The sequence below is a fragment of the Erythrolamprus reginae genome, chromosome 1 (genome assembly GCF_031021105.1).
Source record: "Erythrolamprus reginae isolate rEryReg1 chromosome 1, rEryReg1.hap1, whole genome shotgun sequence".
Classification (NCBI taxonomy): domain Eukaryota; kingdom Metazoa; phylum Chordata; class Lepidosauria; order Squamata; family Dipsadidae; genus Erythrolamprus; species Erythrolamprus reginae.
This window is the reverse complement of record NC_091950.1, coordinates 164,620,995-164,646,839: the sequence shown is the minus strand read 5'-3', so window position 1 is coordinate 164,646,839 and position 25,845 is coordinate 164,620,995. Positions and strand designations below refer to the sequence as shown.

At 36.0% G+C, this 25,845-nt stretch overlaps 1 protein-coding gene across 2 annotated transcripts in view; it reads left to right on the top strand.

Moving 5' to 3' along the window:
• ACTR3 (actin related protein 3) overlaps positions 1 to 21,687 on the top strand; it is a 44,210-nt gene extending 22,523 nt beyond the window's left edge. For both annotated transcript variants that reach the window (XM_070731036.1, XM_070731040.1), the window contains exons 2-12: positions 768 to 823; positions 5,610 to 5,734; positions 6,100 to 6,210; positions 8,149 to 8,244; positions 10,990 to 11,097; positions 11,995 to 12,138; positions 13,081 to 13,254; positions 14,888 to 14,980; positions 15,876 to 16,001; positions 18,518 to 18,601; positions 20,533 to 21,687. In XM_070731036.1, coding sequence (XP_070587137.1) covers positions 768 to 823; positions 5,610 to 5,734; positions 6,100 to 6,210; positions 8,149 to 8,244; positions 10,990 to 11,097; positions 11,995 to 12,138; positions 13,081 to 13,254; positions 14,888 to 14,980; positions 15,876 to 16,001; positions 18,518 to 18,601; positions 20,533 to 20,628 — 1,213 coding nt within the window. In that variant the 3' untranslated portion in view covers positions 20,629 to 21,687. The remainder of the gene's footprint in view (positions 1 to 767; positions 824 to 5,609; positions 5,735 to 6,099; positions 6,211 to 8,148; positions 8,245 to 10,989; positions 11,098 to 11,994; positions 12,139 to 13,080; positions 13,255 to 14,887; positions 14,981 to 15,875; positions 16,002 to 18,517; positions 18,602 to 20,532) is intronic.
• Positions 21,688 to 25,845: the final 4,158 nt, after the last annotated feature.

Sequence of the window (25,845 nt, the reverse complement as noted above, 5' to 3'; positions counted from 1 at the left end):
CACATGACAGTTGAACATTATAGAGCTTCACTACTGGGCCTAGTCTATGGATTCGCGAATTCTGGGGAAGGGGCGGATCCAGCACTCTTTTTTAATACTAGGCTCAGTTCCAACGGATTGGACAGGAGCAACCCATGTGACTGCTGTACCCACTCACCGTACGAGAAGAGGCGTTCAGGTAAGCAATCAACGCCTATTCCATACAATTCTGTTTAAAGAACGACTATAAATGATGTACTAGCTGTTAAGACATACCTTACTTGGATGCAAACTAGTAGGAAATTAACCTGCATATCCCTAGTAAGATAGCATTTTTATATCAAAGACCATTTTGAAAAGAGTAGACTGTTTAGAAGAGATTGGGATTGACGGGAAGGGTGACAGTTTATTATGAATATGCCCTACTATTTTCTCTATTTTAATAGGTTTTTTGTTATGGTCAGAGAATTAATCAATACAAGATATTGTATTATATTATTTCTGTATCTGTTCAAGTATATTTTAGGATTGTACTTGGAACAAAAATATTATCTTGGGCTGACTGACTTCACACTTCTTATGGGCCTTGTTTTGACATAAGTAAATTGGCATCGGCACTACCTTTTATGTATAGCCTGAAAGACTTAGCTTAATGACTCTCAGTGAGGAGAATGTGTCTCTGATTAATATTTTTGTACTTCAGTATTTGATTATGTGACTGATTTGTAAATACTGTAGTTTTGCTGATCATTTTTAAAGTTGTTTGTTTATGTTGCTTTATCTTACAGGTATACTAAACTGGGATATGCTGGTAATACAGAGCCACAGTTCATCATTCCTTCATGTAAGTGTTTGGGGTACACTGTTGTGTTATTAAAGGATGTACCGGTAACTGCATTGTCACTTAATTTAGCTCACAGTTTTAAGAATATTTATACTTTTGAAATTCCATTTAAATGAGGGTTTAAATGATAGATTTTTTTGAAACCACTTCAAATGTTTTTCAGATTACTAGATACACTTAGAATTTACATAATGTATGAATTTATAAGGAGTCAATCATATTTCACCAGTGTGAACATTTTGATCATTGTATTATTTAGCTAATGAAAAAACCCGAAAAATATGTAATGGAATTAATACTGAGTTCATTTAGGCTCCCTTTTGCTATTTTATCAAAATATGTCTTTTAGCTAAAGTTAGTCTGATTAGGACATAGAGCAAAATTAATTATCTATTAGAATTTTTTTATCTTTTCTGGTACTTTGGCACTGATTGAATGATTAGTTGAATCTTGCTGGAGCAGGACAATTCACTGACTAATAAATAGAAGCAGCTGCGATTAGAAGAAAAGATGATTAAATGAGAAAGTTTTATCAATTGTCAGGAGACTTGCAATCTTGACTCTTAATATTGATCTAGGATTTTATCATTCCCTCTTCCTTTTTTGGTGCTTAGCTATTCTGGATTAGTAACAGCATTATTTTACTGTGGGAATCAGCTGGTATTAAATTGCTGCTTTGCTTTGCCTTGTCTGCATATCCGTTAATCTGTGAAATCTTTCCCGATTTTCCCTTTCTAAATGCCATCCGGGAGCAGTTGGTTCCATAGAGTCAGAGCCGCCACAGAGAAGGCCCTCCCACATGGTCCCGCCAACCTACATTGTCTAGTTGATGGGACCCAGAGTAGGCTGACCCTTTGGGCCCTAATTGATTGCTGGGAGGTATGCATCAGAAGACGGTCCCATAAATAGTCAGGCCCTAAGCCACGTAGAGCTTATAGGTGATAATCAACATCTTAAATTGCATCCGGAGACTGATTGGAAGCCAGTGCAGCGCGCGGAGTATCGGTATGATGTGGGCGTACCTACGCACACCCACAACAGCTCGTGCGGCTGCATTCTGGATTAATTGTAGTCTCTGAATGGTTTTTAAAAGTAGACCATGTAGAGAGCGTTACAATAATCAAGCCGTGAAGTGGTAAGAGCATGAGCGACTGTAAGGAGAGACTCCTGATTTAAATAGGGCCGCAACTGGTGCAGAAGACGAATCTGCAAAAGTCCTCCTAGCCACAGCCAGAAGATGATGTTCCAATTTCAGCTGTGGATTTAGGACGATTCCCAGATTGCGGACCCATTCTGAGGGGGTTAATATTCCCCCCCAGAACCAAGGATGGACAGATGGAACAGTTCTTTGGAGGCAACACCCACAGCCACTCAGTCTTGTCGGGGTTTAGTTTGAGCCTGTTGACTTATTTTTTAAACATTTATATAGCCACCCATCATATCAAACTCTGAAATGATGAAAAAGCATATTTGGACAAAAAAAGTTTATGGGCTAAGGGTTCTTGCACTATTTTGAGGCAGATCCTGCAGTGTCTAGTGAGCCATTTATTGTGATGCTTTAATTTGAATACTTGAAGTGGGCAGAGAGCTTTGTTCTATGGCCCTTTTGTCTCCATGACTCATTGTAACATTTTACTAACCATATCATTTATCATAAGTGTCTTAAATGCCTTGCATACATAGCACAGCAAGTGGCAAGTTCAAATCCACTTATACTTGTACTCATTTTATTAAATATAAACATATTTGGACTAAGTTGATATGGGATTTCATTCAAGGGGTTTTCCCCTTCCAATATGTTGGAAAGAAATACACTGGAAAAAGGCAGTAACAAATCATTTCCATATTGCTTGTGAGTCAGTATGACTATATGCAATCATCATCAGATAAAGCTGCATTTGGGAATATTTTACTTTATTTTACCCTACAGAAGGATGTATCTTTTACTGCAGAAACAACACATTAATTAACAAGAAATTTTAAAGTTTTTAAAATATTTTTTAAAAAATTTATGTTGTAGCCTATTTTCTTTGCTATTGTCACATTTTCAATAATTTTTCATAATGTGATTGAAAATGCTAATTAATTTTTATTCACCACACTGAACATTTATAGATTGTAATGTCATCAATGATATATATGGTATTTTGTATATTTTATTTACTTTAATAAGCTTTCTTTACATTTTCATTACCATGTTTTTTGGAGTATAAGTCACATCTTTTCTTCCCTAAAAGAGACTGAAAATGTAGCTTTTTCGAAGCTTTCCCCCCCAGCCCTAAGTCTTTGCAGGCTTGTTTTCATTCCTACTCCCTTTGAAAAGGGCTTTTTTAGCCCTAACCAGGGAATAAAATGATGTGCTGAAGCTGAACAGACTAAGAATGCTAGCCAGATGAATACCTTATACAGTAATACCTCGACTTACGAATTTAATTGGTGCGGGAAGGAGGCTCGTAAGTTGAAAAGCTCGTATGACGAAACATTGTTTCCCATAGGAATCAATGGAAAAGTGATTAATGCGTGCAAGCCCAAAAATGAGAAACCGGCTGCCACCACCGAAGGAGGCTTGAGCCTCCCAATCCTCCCCGCCCCTTTGCCATGCATGTCATCCTGCATGCAGGATGCCATGCAGTCAGGAAGGTCATCCTGCTCCCCCCCCCAGCCAAAAACACAAAGGCGGTCTGCCAGGCGGCTCCCCCCGCTCCGCGCCTCCTTTCTGTTTGTTTTGTCTCGGTCTGCGGAGGGAGGGAGGGAAGCGGGGCGGCAGGTGAGGTGACCGCCTCTCCGTTTGCCAAGCACCGCGAGGAAGGAGGGAGAGAGAAGCAGACGGGCAGCAGCTGCGGCAGAGGCCAAGTCTCGCTCCGGGCTGTGCCGGGCGGAGCGGCCTGAGGGGGCCGGTGCGGCGGCGCCTCTGCCTCCTCCCACGCCCCGCCCCCGCTCAGCAATCAGCCCGGTGGCATTGCTGGCGTTCCAGGTGGGCCGCCCGGCATGACAAGAGGTGCGGCGCTCCCACGGGGAAAGGAGAAGGGGGCGGTTCAAGCCCTTCCCCGTGCGTCCCTCCGGAGGAGCCCCTCTGGCGGTTGTCCGGGCGGGTGAAGGTAGCTGGGCTGCTGACAGGGACAGGCGGTGAGGGGGCACAGCCCAGAGCGAGACTTGGCCTCGGCTGGTATCCCGAATTTGAGCTCGTAAGTAGAACAGAAATATCTCTCCCCTCCTAGCTCGTATCTCGAAATGCTCGTATATAGAGCAGCTTGTATCTAGAGGTACTACTGTACTCTTATACGTCTTATACTCTAATGCGTCTTGTACTCCGAAAAATACAGTAATTGTGTTTAAGAGGTTAGAGTAATGACTTAATCATTAAAAGTACTTAAAATGTATTTGTTTCAGGGCGTTTTAAAATTCTCAAGCAGCATAAATCCAAGGCAGTCATTTTATATTGCAGGAATAATTCCTGTCTTTAAACACCATGGTAACCTTTTTTAAAATTTATCTAGATATAATTTTCAGTTCAGTGTCAGATGTGTTGCTTTTTTCAGTGCCATTTTTCTTTTTTAATATTTTAACTAGCCGAAGAACTTGCATGATTTAGTAGCCAGATTTTATATTTTATATATGATAGTTTGTTATTTCTGTAATCTAGAATCAGACAAATAGACAAGTGCCACTAATAGTGCATTGAGGAAAAAAATCTGATACTGTATTTGAGCATTGATGAAGAGCAAGGGAGGAAGGGGGAGGAAGGGTTTATAATTTATTCAGGCAGTCTGTCCTTCCATAGATTTATCACTTATCAAGTGTTGTGATAATTAGATTATTTCTGTCATTTTATTACTATTTCTATTAAGATATTGTTATTTAATAATATATGTTAATATATTGTTATTTCTATTCTCTGTCCATTCAGAATATTATTTATTATTTATATCTTTTAATGAAGAATGTTAATGCTCTGGGTTAAAGATGAAAGTTTTGTTTGGTTATAGTGATCAATTGATTATACCATCAGGTTGCCAATTCTCAGTTATCTCTTTTCTAAAAACTGCTTCAGTAGTTTTTGATTTACAAGTATGCATTTTATGCATATTTAGAATGTAAAGTGAACATTTTGACAAACAGCCTGAATAATAAATATTTGCTATACAAAAAGTAGTTAAGAAATAAGAAGAAAGCTCCATGAAACAATATTCCAAGAATTTATTAAAAAATAACTTGTATTATATAAATGTCATGAGGCTATGTTTCTGGCCAGGCCTTGTGCCTGGAATTAAAAATGATAATTCCTACTTCATTTATATATCTGAAGCACATTATATTTAAGCCCTTTTTATTGAATCAGAGATAGTTAAATTACAGTTTGAATGTTTAATACAGAAAAACAGATTTGTGCTTTGGCTTCATCTCTTAAAGTCCATTACTATTAAGATTTGTCTGTATTACTGATTCCAGTACTTCTGTGCAGAATGCTATTATCTCTCAACTCTGCTTGATCCAGGCAAACAGTTAATACACTACCAATATCTATGAGCTCACACTTTTTTTGTGGTTTAAAAAATAGCACTCAGATTTAACGTACATTTGCATTAATACCCCTCCCAACCAAATTCTAGTGATGCTTTAAACAGAGGGTTGACTTGTATTTGAAATTTATTTTTTCTAGAAAACTGGGTAAACATATCAACAGTAATATCCTTCCGAGTATATGTTTTTGTAGAAGAATAAATGTTTTATTAAAAATTAAGGTTATAATTCTATCTGTAATTTGCTCTTGTCTTCTGTAATAAAGGTATTGCCATTAAGGAATCGGCCAAAGTTGTCGATCAGGCACAAAGAAGGGTTATGAAAGGTGTGGATGACTTAGACTTCTTTATCGGGGATGAAGCAATAGAAAAACCCACATATGCAACAAAGGTATTTAAAATAAAAAGTGGCATTCTCTCTTTTAAGCAAAGAAAGAAAGATTGTAATTTGAGCTTAATTTCCCTCATACAAATTAATGTTTTATTTACTGTATCATATAATTTATTATAAACAGCAGTATGTTAATATTTCAGATTAAGATAAAGTTTTAATATGTTTACCAGCATATTTTAAAACAAGTTATTATAATTGATTTAATTTTTAAAAAAGCAGTACCATGTAAAAATATAAACTGTATATTGTACAAATAAGCTAGAGCAAAGTTAAAGGCCGCCTTCTATATTTATTCCTATTTATGTGATGCTACCATAAATTTAAATTTAGTATTTTTTTAACAACATTCACATTTTAAACAGTGGCCCATTCGCCATGGCATAGTTGAAGATTGGGACTTGATGGAGAGATTTATGGAACAAGTTATCTTTAAATATTTAAGAGCAGAACCTGAAGACCATTATTTTCTTTTGGTGAGTATAAAATCCGATTTGAAATATTGGTGACTCAGAATTACTCAAAGTAGAACAAATCCTTCAATTTGTAAAAACAAATGTAGTAGACAATTGAGTAAAAGCTGAAAAGTAATATCTCTGGTATATAGTACAGCACAACAATATGGTATATAATGAAAATTACATTGAATAAAAATTTTAAAAATGCAGTATAGCAAAATAAAATAAGGTAGTTGTCTGGCTCAAAGCTTAAGCCCTGGTGACGCAATGGCTAGAATGCAGTATTGCAGGCAAACTGCGCATAGCCTAGAGCAGTGATGGCGAACGTTTTTTCCCTCGGGTGCTGAAAGCATGTGCACACACACTATTGTGAGTGCCCACACTCATAGTTCAATTCCTGGGGAGGGGAAAAATTGCCTCTCCTGCCCCCCCAGTCCCTCTGTAGGCCAGAAACAGCCTGTTTTGCAACTTCTTTTGGGCCCGTTAGGCCCTTCTTTCACCTTTCCCAGGCTCCAGAGACTTCCTTGTGCGTGGAGAAGGCAGAAATGCTCTTTCCCATTCTTCTAGAGGCCCTCTGGAAGCCTAAAATGCCCTCCCAGAGCCTCTGCATAAGCTGAAAATCAGCTGCAGAGGGCTTTCCAGAAAGCATCTGAAGGCAAAATGGAAGCCAGTACATGACACATGTGTCAATCCAGAGCTGGTTTGACACATGTCAATCCGGAACCCGTTTCTCAGCTGCAGAGGGCTTTCCTGAAGTCGGTGAAACGGAGGTCAGGGAAGATGCGTGTAAGCAGCAGCAAACGGCTGCAGAAGAAATGGGCTGACAGCTGTCTCCTGCTGGGTGGGGCTGTCAGTGCGAGGTGAGTCAATAATTAGACCCACTCAAAAAAAGCCCTAGCCCTTTTTTGTGGGGTCAAAAGAAAATAAGATGTGGTCTTTATTTTCAGGGGAAGATGGTATGTCTTATTGCTATAACACTGAGAATACATAAAAAACAAGCTTATAAAACAGATACAAAGTGAATAATTCTTTGGGGAAAATAATTATTTGGCTAAACTGTTTCTAAAGGTATCTATTATTAAGATGTTTATAAGCATAATTTTTAACAAACACAGTTCAGAGAGCCTCCCTTTGATGGATCTATTGAAGCAGAAGTTTGGTAGGTAATTTGTCAAGGATGGATTCCTTCTTTAATCAGAGAATTTGGATTCTTTCCATTTAGGAGAGAGTTGGATTCAATAGCCCAATTGTTCTCTTCCATATCTATAATTATAGCAATTATTATGACAATAAACCAACCTAAAGTACTTCTCTAAAATGCTTCTGCATTTTATAGCTTTAAAATCTTGAAATAATATTTGTAGTCTCTAAAGCCATATAAGAGAAGAAAGTCAGAGCTTACTTAGTATTTAATGACTGTAAGGCTATTATAATAAAATACACAATTGTAATATATGAAAGAATATTCTAAAATTGCTGACCTCATTTAGCTCACTAAAGAATTCTTCAGGAGCAGTCTTGATTTTTAAGATAAATGTTCATGAAATTATGTAAGATATTGTCTCACTATTAAATCACTCGCTGACATTAACAAGGTTTTGAATTTGTATGTAGAGTTCCTTAACAGAGTTCTTCTGTTATTTGAGAAGGTAATGTCTGGGAATAATGGGACAACAATGTTCTGTATTTGCAGGCACTGTTGTCTTTTTGTGGGGGGAAAATAAGCATACTTAGAAAGTTTAAAAAATGTCTCAACTCAACTCAAGCACAATATAGTAGAGAGAGAATCTATAGTTCTTTTTGATAAGAAATCAGTTCATCTGTGCTGTTGGATATATTAGATCCCATAAAGCTATCAAAACAAGTAAAATGAAGTGTAATTATTCAGCTAAAAATATTGCATGGTCTATGGAAAGTAGATTAAATTGAGCTGAATAGTTGTGGTTTTCTTCACAGACTGAACCTCCTCTAAATACTCCAGAAAACAGGGAATATACTGCTGAAATCATGTTTGAATCCTTCAATGTTCCTGGACTTTATATTGCTGTTCAGGTGAGATGTAGAGTTCTGATTTTGTTAAGTAATATTCCTTAAGAAACTACATGGATTCTGTGTCTATTGCCCTAGAATTAGCCTGTTCTGCATTGGCTTCACTTAGAAATTTACTTCCGGCATTTGACCTAAATGATAATGGTAGCTTTATGAGAACTTCTTTTGTGCTATGTCCCAACTGGACCACTGGACAGACAATGAGTTTACCCCAGTTTGAGGTGAGCGGCCTTTTGCATGAAATCCATGGATTTGGATATGTTCCAAATATGATCTGAAGTATAATATAAAATTTTGAAAAGTCTGTATTTTGTAAAGTCTATATTTGCACTCCTTTATCTTCTTTATTTTCGTCTAACCATTAATTTGGGATACATAAATCACTGTTCCTAATATGGGACATCTAGTCCTATCATTTACCTTTTGTTGGATAGCATGCTTAAGTAAACAATGAGCATTAGTGATGCTGGTTGGGTGGGATAGCTAATAGTTTCTGTACAAAATGTACTAACTGCCTCTTATGATTAGGTTTGATGTGGAAATACTACCAATGTGCAAATCACACTAATGTAGAATTTCATAAACTAATACAAATTAACATTCTATCAATTTGAGGTAAGAGCAAATGTAATGTCTTGGTTTTATGTGCTATATAATTGTCTGTGAACTCTGTTTCTTGGAGGAAAAATGATCATTAGCACAGCAATTGCTATGTAAGTTGTCAATCACAATTTCACTTCTGACTACTCTGAGGATATAGAGCACCTTATCATAAGTGTTTACTGGATGAAAAAGTAGCATGGCACCTATAGTTTTATTTCTATACTAAACTCTTCTATAGTGTGTCCATGGTTTGCTACCACAGTATTTCTTTGATAGGATTTATTTTTTGTTTAACATTTACAAGACATTTGGCATTACTTTGCAGTTGAAGATAATCTTTATTTTAAATCAATTCTGATTTATTAACATTCATCAATATTTATTGTTACACTTTTTAGCAGTGTAGTTAGTGTTAGTGCTGTCCCACTTGAAAACCATCACGGAACCTCTGTTAGACCCCCCCCCCTGTAATTTGCATATTGAGCAAATAGATCAACAGATGATGCTGTTAATAGGGCTCTGCACTACATCCTACAACATCTTGGATCTCCAAAGACATACACAAGGGTCCTCGTTATAGACTTTAGTTCAGCATTCAATAACATTATTCCTGACATTCTTCTAACTAAGCTAAACAAGCTAGGTACCTGAACACACTTGTAAGTGGATAAGCTTCCTAACAGACATAAAGCAGCAGGTGAAGCTAAGCAAAGTCATGTCACATGCCTCTACAATTAGCAAACACGCCCCCCCCCGCGGGCTGTGTGCTCTCTCCACTTCTCTCTATATAACAATGACTGCACCTCAAACGATCCATCGGTTAAACTACTGAAGTTCTCAGATGGCACAATAGTGAGACAATGATGAATCTGCATAAAGAGAGGAGGTTGAACAACTAGCCTTGTGGTGCGACTGGAACAATCTGGAAATGAACACACTCAAAAACGTAGAAATGATGGTAGACTTTAGGAGAAATCCACCCATACTACCACCGCTTACAATACTAGACAACACAGTATCAACAGTAGAGACCTTCAAATTTCTAGGTTCTATCATACCTTAAGATTTAAAATGGACACCTAACATCAAAAATGTCATCAAAAAAAGCACAAGAGTGTTCTTTCTCCATCAACTCAGGAAGCTCAAACTGCCCAAGGAGCTGCTGATACAGCTCTACAGAAAATTTTTTGAGTCTGTCAAACTGTCTAGTTTGGTTCTGCAACCCAAGAGGATAATTAGAACTGCAGAAAAAGCAATTACTGCCAATCTGCCTTCCATTGAGGACCTGTATACTGCACAAATAAAAAAGAGGGCTATGAACATATTTACAGATCCCTCACATCTTGGACATAAACTGTTTCAACCCCTACCCCCAAAACAATGCTATAGAGCACTGCACACCAGAACAACTAGATACAAGAACAGGTTTCCCCAAATGCCATCACTCTGCTAAACAAAAAATTCCCTCAACACTGTCAAACTATTTACTAAGTCTGCAGTACTATTAGTCTTCTCATCGTTCCTATCACCTATCTCCTCCCACTTATTGCATGGCTGTAATTTTGTTGCTTTGTATCCTTTATATTTATATTGACTGGTCCCTAATTTTATTTGATTGCTTATTTATACCCATTCCCATTCCAACAAAGAATTGATAATATATCTGATTGCTGTATCGCAAAGATTATATAGTAAGAAACCCATTGTAATACAGTAAACAGTACAAGTAGGAAAGGATAATCTTTATATAATATTGTATTGAACTCATCATATTTGCAATCACTTTATGCCAGAAAGATAACATGAAAAAGTATATTGTATTTTCAGCCAGTCTGAAATTAATGTAGCTTCAGTGGGATAGATAGTGCTGCTTTCCATCAATACTTTACCTACTGAGATTGTCTCAGTGCTTGAGTGCAAATTTCAGGAGAGTTTTAGTTTTCTTTTCTATAGTTCTGCTGCAATTATTTAAAATTTAATAAACTGTATCTGTCCTTATATATTGTTCATTTTCTTTTTCTTGTAATGTGTACAATTTTCTTGGGCTCTGTAATGCAGTATAAATATATTGTAGGATTTTGTCTTATATATTATTCATTTTTTGGAGATTATGAAACACTTACGCTCAAACTGTTTCCTTGGTAGGCTGTCCTTGCTTTAGCTGCATCTTGGACATCAAGACAAGTAGGAGAACGGACACTGACTGGAACGGTTATAGATAGCGGGGATGGTGTCACTCATGTCATTCCTGTGGTAAGATAATTACACAGTTTCGTTTATTAAAGTGCAGTTCCCAATATTGTAATTGTTATGGAAAGCTTGTTTTCAGCCTTTTCCTCATGAATTCAGAGCTATGTAACTATCATCTACAAATTACAAAGTATGCAAAATGTTAACACTTATTATTTTTAACTAGTGTTAAGAAATATGTTTTCTTAGTTTACAAACTATAAGGCACTTAAACATCCTGTTTATTTTAATTAAAAATATTTCAGTAATAGTTAACCTGGTGTACAGTATTCAATATATTTCATTAATAATTCCTAAAATTCCATACCTGTGGCTGATAGAAATTATGTCTAAAACATCAAAAAGACCCCATTTGGTATACCTGCTGAAAAGTTATGCTCTTCAAAGATTTCATGACATAGAAAATGCTAATACTGAAATTCTTGTTTTAGTGTTCTCACTTTTGAGAAAGTGATAATAGGTATTATTAGATTGTGCTGTAGGCTGCCTTGAAAGTTATATAAATAGAAACGCAGAGTATAAATACTGTGTTTTCCCGAAAATAAGACCCTCTTATATATTTTTTTGAACCCCGAAATAAGTGCTTGGCCTTACTGCCATGCACTGAATAGCCCGATTGGGATTATTATCAGGAGATGTCTTATTTTGAGGGAAACAGGTATTGAAATACCCTACATGCAAGTCTTGCTATTAGGGAATGGGAGGAAGGGGGAAGGATTATTACATTGCAAAATTTTATCTTTTTATCTGCTTAATGTGACACTATTAGAATTTGTTCTGATAAGATACACTGGTCAAGTACACACCAGTGGGAAGAAGATCAAAGATCATAGAAATCCAATTAATAAATAAATAAATAGTTGTTACGATTGTTACTGAGGACATTTCTTTTGTTTTCAGGCTGAAGGTTATGTAATTGGTAGCTGTATCAAACATATTCCAATAGCCGGACGAGATATAACTTACTTTATTCAGCAGCTGCTAAGAGAACGAGAAGTAGGAATTCCTCCAGAGCAATCATTGGAAACTGCTAAAGCAGTCAAGGTAATATATTTGGTTAATGTAAATGGATAGGCAATACCTTTAATGAATATTTATTTATTAAGGAACCCATTGTAATTGTTCTGTCGGGCTCTCTGGTAGACTCCTCCCAAAAATTCACAGGTACAAATTTCAGACACACACACGTTTGAAAATTCAAAACAATGTTCTTTATAATGAAAATTCACTTAAACCATGCCCTCTTTTGGTATAGCAAAGAGCTACCTACTCTTGCTTGCCAACCTGGCCTGCTCCTCCTCTACCTGCACTCCCCACATACTTCAGGGGGATGCAGGCAATGGTGATGGATAGGAATCCACTGCAGGAATATCCACCTGTTCCTCGGTATTTCTCTCTAGTGAAGCGGGAGAGGGTGGAGAAAGATTTCTTGCATTAAGAGTGTAGCCAAAAGGTTCCCTCTCCTGGAGCTGTGTCTTAAGTGCACTCTCCCCCCCCCCACGCTGAGGGAGGGAGAGGGGCGCTTTTGGAAGAGACAAGGAAGTGTATGCCTGGCTGCATCTGCTGCTGAGCCTGACTAGAAGTTTGCCTGTCAGTTCAGCTTCCTGAGGCAGCCCACAAGAGTTTCTTTCCCCTCCCACTTTGCTCGAGAGCCGGAGGTGGGAGAGAATCAGTGGACATAACACCGAGGAACATGACAGAGCTGCAGGTCCCATGTAGGATGTGTGTCTTGTAGCCCACCCTGCTCTACCCTGCCACCCCCAAATTGATTAATATTAATTTTTGATATCCTCTCATTTATGCCATTTGTAAACTGTCCACAGTCACTTAGCTGAGATGGGCAATGTAGAAATTTGATAAATAAATAAGTACTAGTCCGTATCTTAGTTTTCAAAGAAACTTTTATTCCTGTTATATCTAAAAAAGATCAGATAAAAAGCTTGGATATTTAATTATTTTAATAAATATGTATTCTTGTCTTTCCAGGAACGTTTTAGTTATGTCTGTCCAGACTTAGTGAAAGAATTTAATAAATATGATGTAGATGGTACCAAGTGGATTAAACAATATACTGGAGTTAATGCTATCTCAAAGAAAGAATTTACCATTGATGTTGGCTATGAAAGATTCTTAGGGCCAGAAATCTTCTTTCATCCAGAGGTATGTGTGTGTGTGAATTCTTCCTAAATAATATTTGAAGTGAAAGAGGGAATGGTTGTTACATTTTAAACCTACACCACTAGTGTATCTCTCTTCCTACTTTGAATTGGTTTAATTATACCACCAATGTAGTTTTTATGTTGAGCTGTAAGGTTAAATGTTTCTCCCAGCTGATGCCGTTTTTTATATTGAACTGCTTGATTCATTGCTTAGCATTTGAGATGTGTAGGTGGATTCTGAATTGTTCAGCATAAGATAACAGCAGGCAAAATAGAAAGAGGAAAGTGATCAGAGGACACATTCTGGCTTTCAGTGGGCTGAATCTGGCCTCTACAAGTGCCCTTTTTCTCTCAGAACAAATGTTTCTATTCTGTTTCCCCCTGCAGTTCTGTGTGGTCCTGTGATCCACCTCTGTGTGCATGATTAAGCACATTGCATCCCTTTATCTGTATTATGAAGCTGAAATATTTCCTTTAAATCATAATAATACTGTTAGTCATTTTTGATGTGGTATGATTAAAGGGCTGAATTACATCCTCCTAGATCAAGATAAGTTTATCTGAAGTGTTACATGTTTAAAAGAAAAACCCTACCTCTACATTTATTTAGATTTAAGAGATGGGTAACTGGATACTTAGAGATATATTGACCTAAAATTTCCACAATTGCTGAAAATTGGTGGCATGGTTTCCATTATTTAGAGGTAAGAAAACAGTGTGTAGTATAAGCTCTAAAATACCTTAACAGAGCTTTTTAAACAAACTGAGGGAAATGCTCAAATTTTAGCAATAGCACTTACTTATATATTGCTTCATATTGCTTCTAAGTGGTTTACAGGGTCAGCATATTGCCCTTAAGAGTCTGGGTCCCCATTTAGTTATCTCAGAAGGATGGAAGCCTGAGTCAACCGTGAGCTAGTCAAGATCAAACTCCAGGCTGTGAGCAGAGTTTGCCTGCAATACTGCATTTTAATCCTGCACCATCACAGCTCGGTATTTTTTTTAATAATCCAAAGCTATTCCTGCTATCTATTTTATGTCACTCACTACAATGGTTTTAGACCTCTACAAACATTTTAAATACAGTCACAGAAAATCTATTATAACAGAAAACAAGGTAGAAGTTGTGTAAGTTTATTTTCCTTCACTTTTCTAACTTCACTTTTCTTTTAATCAGAAATAATTTCCCCTAAATCGTGCAATTTTTAATACAAAACTCCTAGCCAAATCACCATTTCTTTTCATACATTGCTTCCCATTTAATTTGTGGGTTAATTATCTCTAGTTGTTAAATTTATTCCATCTTTCTTCTATTTTATTGTTCTTGAGAATGCTAGAACAATCATTCGATACTAATCATTCTATTCTATTTTTTTAAAAAAATATGTGGGATAGCGGTTAAGGCACCAGGATAGAAACCAGGAAACTGAGTTCTAGGCCTGCTATAGGAATTAAAATTGTCTGGGTGTCTTTGGGCTAGTTATTTTCTGTCAAACCACTCTCTTAGGGTGATGGTTGTAAGGGAAAACAAGAGGCCAGGAGTATTAGGTATGTTCACCATCCTAAAAGAGAGAAATGAAGCAAGGTAAAACTAAACAACAAAAATAATAGGAATACCTACTTCTTTTTTTCAGTTTGCTAATCCAGACTTCACACAGCCCATCTCAGAAGTAGTAGATGAAGTTATTCAGAACTGTCCTATTGATGTTAGACGTCCACTGTATAAGGTTAGTCAAATGAGAGGAGGTAAAGTATGGTTGTAAAAAGGTGTTGCTTAAATGCAACTTTTTTCTATTTCCTAAGAATCTCCCTCCCTTTCATTTAGATAAAAGCAACGTTTTTAAAATGTCTTAATATAAATAACTAAAAATAATATTTGAAAGCATGGTGGTTGATATAAATGTCAGGATAATAACAATTGAGCTTGATATTAAATGGTTCTGCTTATTGCTTAACCTAGATTGTCTTCTACTATATCTGATATAATTTGTACATAATATGATGTAGTATAACTTATCAATGTGAGGAATGAACATTTTGATCATAGTTAAACACAGACAAACTGCTGAAATCAGTTGTTATGTGGTCAGGAGGCAAGTCTAGTTTGTGAAACTGAAAAAGAGTTTTTGTGATCTCCTCTGGATTCTGATTCTCCCAGAATAAATGTCTCTTTGGAGACCTTTGTACAGGAATTCCCGAGGCCTTGGGGATAACTTTGCTGAGCCAGCTTGGAAATGCTTTCTGTCAACAGGAGGTCATTTTATCTCATCTGAATCCTCTCAGCTGCCATCTGACTTTTAAGATTTGCTTTTGTTCTGTAAATTTGTTTGGTTCAAATTTAATTAAATTTTATTGATTGGTGAAAGCATATTTGAGCGACGCTATTCTCCCTTCTTAAGATTGCTCAACACATTACTTAAAAGATATAACTTTGCATTTGCCTTCTATGTAGAAAATAAACTCTTTGAACAGGTCCCATGTATAGAAATTGCAGCTGTCTTTTTGTCTTTTATGACTGGTTACACATGTCATTATTACCACTATTCCTTATTCCAGAAGTGAATATCTCTTTTTTCACTGTTATATAAATGATTTTATTTTGTTTGTGCAATTTTAATTCAGAATATTGTCCTTTCTGGAGGCTCAACAATGTTCAGGGATTTTGGACGGCGTTTGCAGCGGGACTTGAAAAGGACTGTGGATGCTAGACTGAAACTTAGTGAAGAACTAAGTGGTGGCAGACTGAAGGTTTGTTTCATAGACAATAGAATGCATTGATTTAAATGCTTGCGTGGAATGGAAACTTCTAACAACGTCCTTATAGTACTGAATAGTACAGTGTTTCCCCAAAAATAATACAGGTTCTTGTATTTTTTTGATCCCTGAAATATGGCCTTGGTCTTACTATTTTTGGGGTGCAAGAGGCGGAGCTAGGCACAAGACGTGCGTCTTACTGGAATCTAGCAGTTCTGTGGTGTCTTTTGGCCAGCCTGCTTAGTTCTAGTTCCAGCTCCAGCCATCATCAGAGAGCGGGAGGAAAGAGAAACAAAGAAAGACTTCTGCTGCTTCCGCTTTTGGCTGCAGTAGTCTTTCTCTCTCAGCTCTTTCTTTCAAACTTTGGCTCTGCAGCTTCCAAACCCTAGCCAGGGCAGCAACCACTCTGCAGGTGCGCTTCCCACTCTATGGTGGACACAATATTGAGGAACACAATGAAGCTACAAGTGTCAGATAGGATTTGTGTCTTGCGGTGGGGTGCAATTTGGAGGTGGCAGGTGGGGCAGGGCAGGTGGGGTAGAACACAAGACGTGCGTCCTACCTGAGACTTGTAGTTCTGTCACGTTCCTCAGAGAGAGCAAGTGAGAGGTGGGTGCACGCATACTCCATAGGACTGGCTCTGCTCCTCTGGGCTCTGCCTCCGGCGGCATTTTCAAACACACTCCTGCCTGTGAGGAAGAGGAGGTTAGCCTTGATTCCTGCCTCTTTCCCTGGAAAGTAGTTGGGGGACTTTTTTGGGGGGGGGGGGGAGGCTTACTTCAGCACATGCACTGAAAAACCTGATCAGCCTTATTATGGGGAAGTGTATTACTTTTGGAGTAACATGATAGTATTAATCTGATTTTCCTTGTTATTTTCATGAGTTTTTATTGCTGTAGAAAATACTCAGATCTGTGCTTTTGAAATGATGAAGTTGTGATCTTTACCACCTAATGCAGGCAGCTGAGTACTTGGTGTTTCAGAAATTCATAGGCAATTGATCTATTGGTTGCCTAGTGCTTTGGGGTCTTCATCATCTTCTCTCTGCATGTCTTCCAGTTGGCTCAGTTTCATTTTACCTAATTATTTGATAGTGTTTCCGTTGTTCATCATTATTTTATTTAATTACTGCATTTTTCATCGGCCCTATAGTGTTTCCGATGGATGATGTATATCCTAAAACATGAAAAACAGATACTAAAAGCATATTAATGTTAGTATTATTCAGCAATTGCAGTTATATATTGCTTGAGCCTGCAAGTTTTAGTGAGTTACAGACCCTCTAGGCTTGTTAAGGCAACAGTCCATTTAATTCATCTACCTCAAAGAAAGTTTTCATTCTCTATTATGAAAGAAATTGCCATAGAAGCTTCAGTACTATCCCATACAAAGCAAGTATCAGAAATGATTTAATAAGGTAAATTTGAAGCATCTAAATTTTACAAATTTGTAATGGCCTGTTCTATACATTTTGAAAGTTTTTCAAGTTTGAAGTCCAGTTACAAACACACTGAATAATCCCTTACCTCCTCAAAATGCCCTTCCTCTGTTCAGATAGTTCAGATTGAAATATTTGGCACATCCCTAATTTTGAGAATCTTTTTTTGTTTAAAAATTCATTATGGTTTTTAATAACAAAAACTAGATGTTTCTGTTTCTGTTTAATAACATACATTAGATGTTATTTTGCTTCAGCTCTGGATGCTGCTCCGTCTCAAGCAGCATATTAGGAATGACAAGTATTTAGTTGAATAGTATTTTCTAAATAAATAGTGATTACAATGAAAAATGTGATGATTTAAGATAAAACATTGGAAATTTATTTACTGTATATTATTATACTGTATATACTATTTCCCAGTAAGGCTTTTGCTAAAAAGCTGGCCTGTTCTTTTTAGATGGAAATGCCAGGAATTAAATGTAGAAATTATGCCTACAAAGTATATATTTTTAAATAGGTAATTGACTGTTGATCTATAAATTATTACTGTTTTCTTAATGTCACCAGTATATTTCCTATACCTTGTAATAATGATGCTGCTCCATGGAAATTATACCTGCTACAGAAAAACTATATACATTAAAAAAAATGATTTAGAAAAGTACAAGGTCAACTGCAATGATTACAACAAATACTTTTGTAGACCTGTGTTTTATTTTAGTGTTATTTCTTGAAGCTGTTCAGTTATAAGACTATATGAGAATTGGGTTACAAATAATCTGAGTCCATCTTCCTCGACTCTAGGGTTCTGTAGATATATTAATCAGTCAAGTGCTTTTTGTTAAACGAAACAAAAAATAAATTAAAAATGAATAAAAATTGAGTTAAAGTTATATAAATCTATTCTCAATAGATTTGATTGTACAGTCATAAGTGTGCTATATTCCTTGGAATAATGTTAAGGCATTTATTTTTATACAAAATAATACTGTAATATAGTGAATTTTATATGTGGACTTGTACATTTTGTGTAATTAATCTTTTATACTGATTTTGTTTTCCATTATAGCCAAAACCTATTGATGTACAAGTTATTACTCATCATATGCAAAGATATGCTGTTTGGTTTGGAGGATCAATGCTGGCTTCCACAGTAAGTTTACAAAAATGGAAAAGGACTCTGAAGAGAGGGTTTACTATAAGAGTAACTGCAATGTTACTATACATAATAGGCATTACAATAAATGTTGTAAAGATATTCAGAAATAATTTTCTTTAATATTTATTTCATTGGGAGTTGCCCAGAGTTATCTGAAAGACACATGGCTATATAAATGTTTTAAATAAATAAGTACTTTTTTGGTAACTAAATTATCAAAGGCCCAGTCAGAACTGTGTAAGTGTCTTTATCTCTTCCTGGTGCAGATGATATTCTAAAATTTTAGAATAGGGATGTACAGAGATACCTCGTCTTACGAACCCCTCATACAAACTTTTCAAGATACGAACCCGGGGCTTAAGATTTCTTTGCCTCGTCTTAAAAACCCTTTCTGTCTTACGAACCTAAGCCCGGGTCCATGGGTTCTCTTATTGCGCAAGTGCTCTCGTACTGCGCATGCACTCTCTGACTGCCGAAGGGATTCCCGTGCCTTGTGACTGTCACCGCTGGGATTTCCCATTTGCTTGCATGGAAATTCCCTGCCGGATTCCCCCACCCCTTTTGCTTGCACCTGAGGTGGGAAACGCCAGAGCTGCCCCATTTCCCTGTCACTTTCCCCTCTAGCCCTCCGCTCCCTCTACTCCCCGCAGCCGCCCATCCTGCTGCCAAAATCTCCCCTAGCCTGCCGCTTCCTTTGCCCCATCTCGCTGCTAAAATCACCCCTCCAAAAGCTTCCTACACTACTCCAAATTGCCCCAAAATCGCTCCCCCAAAAGCTTCCTATCTTGCCCCAAATTCCCCCAAAAATCACCACTTGAAAAACTTCCTATCTTGCCCCAAATTCCCCCAAAATCGCCCCTACAAAAGCTTCCTATCTTGCCCCAAATTCCCCCAAAAATTGCCCCTCCAAAAGCTTCCTAAGCTACCCCAAATCACTTCCAAAATCTTCCAAACTCACATCTCCTTTCAAAATGCCTAGTTTTTCCTTGCTGCCTTTCTTCACGTCATTTGCCTTCGTTAGGACCTCGATTTGGGTGGCATAGGAAGCTTTTGGAGTGGCGATTTTTGGGGGAATTGGGGGCAAGATAGGAAGCTTTTGAAGTGGTGATTTTGGGGGAATTGTGGGCAAGATAGGAAGCTTTTGGAGTGGTGATTTTTGGAGGAATTTGGGGCAAGATAGGAAGCTTTTGAAGTGGTGATTTTTGGAGGAATTTGGGGCAACATAGGAAGGTTTTTGAAGGGGCGATTTTGGGAGAGATTTGGGGTGGCATTAGCCTTTGTTAGGACCTCCATTCCTCGCTTCTCCTCGCTGTCCGTCTCCACTCCATTAGCCTTCACTTTGTCCACCTGCCGCTTTTTCTTTAAGCCTTAAAGTTTGGATTTTCCTAATGGGTTTGCACGCATTATTTGCTTTTACATTGATTCTTAAGGGAAACAATGTTTCATCTTATGAACTTTTCACCTTTATGAACCTCCTCCCGGAACCAATTAAGTTCATAAGACAAGGTATCACTATATAGTACTTATATCTAGGATAAGCTATAAGACTTACAAATTTGTAGACGCTCATACTTGGCTAAGCCTTTTCAAACAGGAAAAAACAAAAAACTCTTTGAGTAGTTCATGAGATGCTTCCTGAGGAGACTTTAAAACTTTAGGTCCATCTACTCTGGAGTTCCATGCACTTAACCTTCAAATGTACAATAAAAACTGAACACAATATTCAAGAACATCAATTTATTGTTTATATCTTCATTTCAAAAATTGGAAACATTTATTTTATAGGGTAACTGCATAACATTAATACAATAATCTTTCTTACGAATTTGTTGGTCTTTTTTCCAAAATGTTTATTTTAATAAATATAAAATTGTAATATGATCCAGTATATTGATTTAATTTTATCTTTTTTTCTTCTTTTTCAGCCTGAGTTCTACCAAGTATGCCACACCAAAAGAGATTATGAAGAAATTGGTCCTAGCATCTGTCGTCACAACCCAGTTTTTGGAGTTATGTCTTAAATATGACATTTAATGAATTGAGTTTAGCAAGGCAAGGAAATGGTCTTTCTCAGTGCTTGTTTGTCTGGATGGTCGGTATTAAGATAAGAAACATGACTTGAAAATAAGAAAAAAAAAGACCAAACACAATTAAACAGGAATATTTTAATAACTGTCTCAACATGCTGATATAGTGGGAAGCCAAAACAATTCAAAGTGTTTTTTCTTTTGACTGAATATTTGAAGCTGTTCATAAACAAAACAAAAGAAGTTGGTCTTTGTTCTTTTTGTGCCCTAATATTTTGTATATTAATGGAATATCCAAGATTTGATGGGATTTGATGGTATGTAGATAGTCAGCTCTATAATTCTTCTATTGTACTCTTAATTGTGTACAATGCAAGAGCCTGTTTATATTTCCTACTTTTTTATACATTGAGAAAAAATATCAGTGATTGAAAATAATGTTAATATTTGACAAGAAAAAACACCAGTGACCAATTGGAGGGGAATGTGAAAATAATTATAATGCCCACATGGAGTTTCATCATGTAAATCTAATAATGTTTAATATGACCAATCTTCCACTTGCATTCCATACATAATGCAACTTGGAAAATGCTTTTGGAGCTGAGGGACTAGAATCTTGGATTAAGTAATGCCTGCTAGTGCTTTCTGATTATTTGGTGCATTCTCATTCTATTTCTTGCTTGGGGAAGGGGAGGGAAAGTAAAGACAAGACTGTTGGACAAGTATTGCAGTTCTGTAGTGTCATTTCTAATTGCAACCAAATATTCCGATTATGAAAATGGGTGTATTCCACCATTCCAATAAAGACACAACATTCTTTTTTAATATTCATGTGAGGCCTTTCAATTTCGTTGTTTAATCATTTGTGAAGGTCCTTCTAATCTGCAATCACAGTTTCTCACTCCCTAATTTGGAAAAGATGAGAGGGGATACATGTATGCAAGTGGTGTGTTAACCTATTTAATAGTATAATGCAGTTTTAGAAGCGTAATTCTAATTAAATACATGTTTTTCATGAGATTTTGGTAAATAAAGCTGTTGCATTCCTGGCGTCTTGTGTCACAGATTTGATACTGTAACTCAAGAGAATTAGTAAGAACTATATTGATGGTATGTTTAGTCAGAAGCAAACATGGTGGGGCTGAGTATCAAGTATGTAGAGTATGTAAAAATGGGAGTATTGCTGCATTTAACCGAATGTCATGATAAAGCTCTCCTTGACTGGAAGCCTTGAACAGAGAGAGTTTTCTAATCATTCAGAATTATAATAAATTTCCATTTTAAACTTTTGGGTAAGCGTGGGGTGGTCATCACCAGAAACTGGGATTTAAAGTGCATCCTGGCTGTGATTCATCTTTATAAATGTTGAATGTCTAAACAAAATTATAACCAAGTATGAGTGCTGAATCTAGAATTATGTTAGATATGCTCACACAATGCAGGATAATAAGCTTGCTATGAACTAGGGTTTATTAAGGGCTTAGAAATCCATCTCAAAATCTAATTTTTTAAAAATAGTTTTTATTGAAGTATAAAAATGCAGAGATAAAAAAACCTAATGCAAAGTGAGAAAAAGCGACAAAAAAAGAAGTGTGAAGAAAAATAGCAGGGGAAATAAGGAAGGAAAAAATAATAATCCAAATTTGGATGTCCCATAAAACTACCCCCATAATGGTTTGTTTACCTGCTAATATGAAAAAAAAAGTAAAGCAGAAATTGGAAGCTGCATATAAATGACTTCATTCTTAAGTCTGGATTCCTTAGGTCTTACTGTTACACGTGTCTCATAAAGAATAGGGATTTCTTCATAGTATCACAGACTGAACTATATGTAGCCTGAAGTGAAGAATCTATATGGTACCAAGATCTATTTTGTGGGTTTCCTGTGGAATTTAGGATTAGCAAATTGCCAGAAGATACCTTTTGATAGCTAACTCTGAAATAAACTCACCAGAGAGAAGTTGTGCTTATGTGTATTTAAGATTCAATTATATTTTTTCCATGAATTTAGTTTAAAAATTAAGGATATTTATATAAAATCTTGATTTTAAGGCCGGTTATCAGGAAGGGATGTCCATTAAATGTACTGTATGTTTACACAAGATATATATAGATATATATAAAACCCGAACTCAGAACAATCTACACACACACACACACACACACACATATATATGTCAGTTGTATGGTTAGGGTAGTGATATAATTAACATAATTTGCATAATTATGCAGGCCAAGTAAATTGCATCAGTTACCGTACATAATTATGGAACTTGATATAAATAATGTTACTTTTCTGAACTGCTTACAGTGGACATGGTGGGGGGGGGGGATAAGATATGAATTGACTGCATCTGAAGTTGAACAGGGATTCATAAAACCTTGCTTCAAACTGAATAATGATTTACTTAACATCTGGAGAAACAGTAGTTTACTTCAGGAGCTGCCAGCTCTTGATTCTGAAAAAGTCAATGGTATTACACATGAATACTATACAGATTTGCACAGAAGTAACTTCTGTGTTACACAGTAATTCAATAGGACTCACATGGAATTCTTTGTGGTCAAGTTTGCACTCTTGGTCTTCAAGTAAATAGTCTTGTTTATTTTTGCACTGTAGAGATGATGCTGAAACCTGTTCCTCATCTCCAGTTCTTCAAACCTTGTGTTATAATCTTGGTTTGTAAAACAATTCTTTTTAGTTGCCGGCTGATACGATTAGTTGGTAGTAATCTGTGTTTATATCAATTAAAATTATTTAAATGCTTACTACAAAAATAAAAAGAAATAAGATATTTTTCTTGATAACATCTATCAGTCCATCTACGTGTGTTAATAAGTAAAAGTTAACGGCAAGAATTTACTTACTTTAAGCAACTTGTAAAGGAGCTGGATAATTATTTGTTTTTTTGTAGCAACTTGGAATGCATTAAATTAACTTTTTTTTAAAAAAAAAATCAAAATCTTAATGAAATATTATTTATAAATGAAAGCCTCTGTTCAATACCTTAATAAACTCATTGTAAGGAAAATGTATGGATTTTCTATTTAAAATGAAATTTGTTGAAGATTATGTGAAAATCCTGTGTAATAATAATAAAGAATTGGCATTACCAGAAAATTGTGAAAGACAATTTTGAAAATAATATATTGCATGTAACTGCTAAATATTAGATTTCATATATAATGTGTACTGTTCTAATCTTTAATAAAAGTTTTTGCTGTCTTCTAAAAAGCTGACAGCAGAGAGAATTCTGCACAAAATATTGGTTCTTATCTCCTAAACTTCAGCATTTAAAATATAACGTTTGTCAGTTTGCATTTGTCGAGGTTAAAATAGTATTTTTAATTTTATGCAGAATTATAATACTAGGATTCTCTTATGGTATACCTTCATAGATTTTGTCTTTTTCCCATGACACTATTTAATGGGAAATTTAAAATAATTTATATGTTGTTTGAAATAGGCTTGGTCTATGATGATCATGAAACAAATTGGTACCAATTCCAGTGTAATTTGGGACTTCCAAAACTCCTTGAGTGTAAAGCCTTCAAATCTAGGATAGGTGTTTTCTAGGCAACCTGAATCCACTTATCTAGGATAAGTGTTTTCTAGGCAACTTGAATCCATATATAAAATTAAAATATTCCCCACCCCACCCATCCCTGTGTTTGTGCCTTTCAATGTGAATATACCTAGGCAAAAATGTTAGGAAAAAAATCATGGCTCAATTTTTTTGATGTGCCAATAAGGATTGTAGGTGTTTTTTTTGAGCAATGCTTTTCATTGCCATTCTAACTGATTCTGTTCTATAGTCAAATCATCGGGAGGGGGGGATGGTTTTCCAAATTATAGCCTCCACCTTTACTGCCTTTCAAAATAGCTAAGGAACCATCATAATGCAACAGCCTAGATTCCTCTAGTGATTGTCCTGTTGAGATTCATCACTGACCTTGTAATGCAGCTCGAAATCCTCACAGCTAGGTAAATTTCTATTATTTATTTAATGTGATACACTGAAGCTATTTTAACAAGGAATATGTTGGTTTCCCCTCAGTACAGCCATGCCATATTTCAAAATCTGTTTTTAAGATTTCGGAGAATTAGGGAATGAGATCTAGAGACCTTGCAGGGCCAGACCTGGCCCCCAAATCCCTAAATAAGAGGCCATTCTAGTTCAGATTATGTCTAGGGTTTATTTTTCAATATCATGTTGGGAGACCTTGTTCTGAATCTATCTGTTTTTTTACCTCTGCTACCAGTTGGATATATAAACAAAAGGATGCAGGCATATGAAGGTGTCCTTAGTACTGAAAACAAATTCCTATTTAAAATGCTCTTGATAGCACCTAGTCTGCAGTTTTAAGTCCAAAACAAATAAATAAAAAGTATAATTTGTTTATTTGACTCTAATGCCCCCCTATTTTTTTTAAAGTAGTCACATTGCACTGGAATTTAATATATGGTAATATTGTAAATGTAATATGGTAATGCTGTGTGTAATATATACAAACAGTTATGCTTACCATCTTAAATTTTATATATTTATCCAATAGCAGAAATGTGTTTATTGCCTTTTAGCTAGCTATTGAAAATGAAATTCAAAGCTATACATTGAAATAATATTAAATTATAATGATTGACAACATGATAGAGTCCTGACATAGAATTCCTCAAAGTCTTTTTATGTTATATGTTCAAAATCACCTCCAGTGTCCCTAAGGAATGCAACATTTCTAAATGAAAAATGTATTCTAAAGTCTACAACATTGTATTAGAAAACAAATAAAATCTATGCTGATCTTCTTTTGAACCAGTAATACTGATCCTTATACTAGCTACATTCAATGTTCCTCATTTCAGCATTATTATAAAATAACTTCCGATTGAAGTAGCATACCATCAATAGTTACTAAATCAGAAGTAGTGATTTCCATCACTTTAGAACCAATCTTCTATTTATGCTTGGAATATTATGCACTTCTGCAATGTATATTTTCCAATATCTGCTCTGAACTTTATAATGAAACTGGAATCTGAATAGACAGCTGTCTATTATTATAATGACAACCACAATGATTCTCTTAAAGCATGCTTCCAACATATGGCTAGAGAATGCAGAACTCCAGTCAATCCAAGTTAATAATACTTGTAGATACATGTAGAAAATGATTATTAGTCCTGAATTTTTAGACTCTTCATGTCTT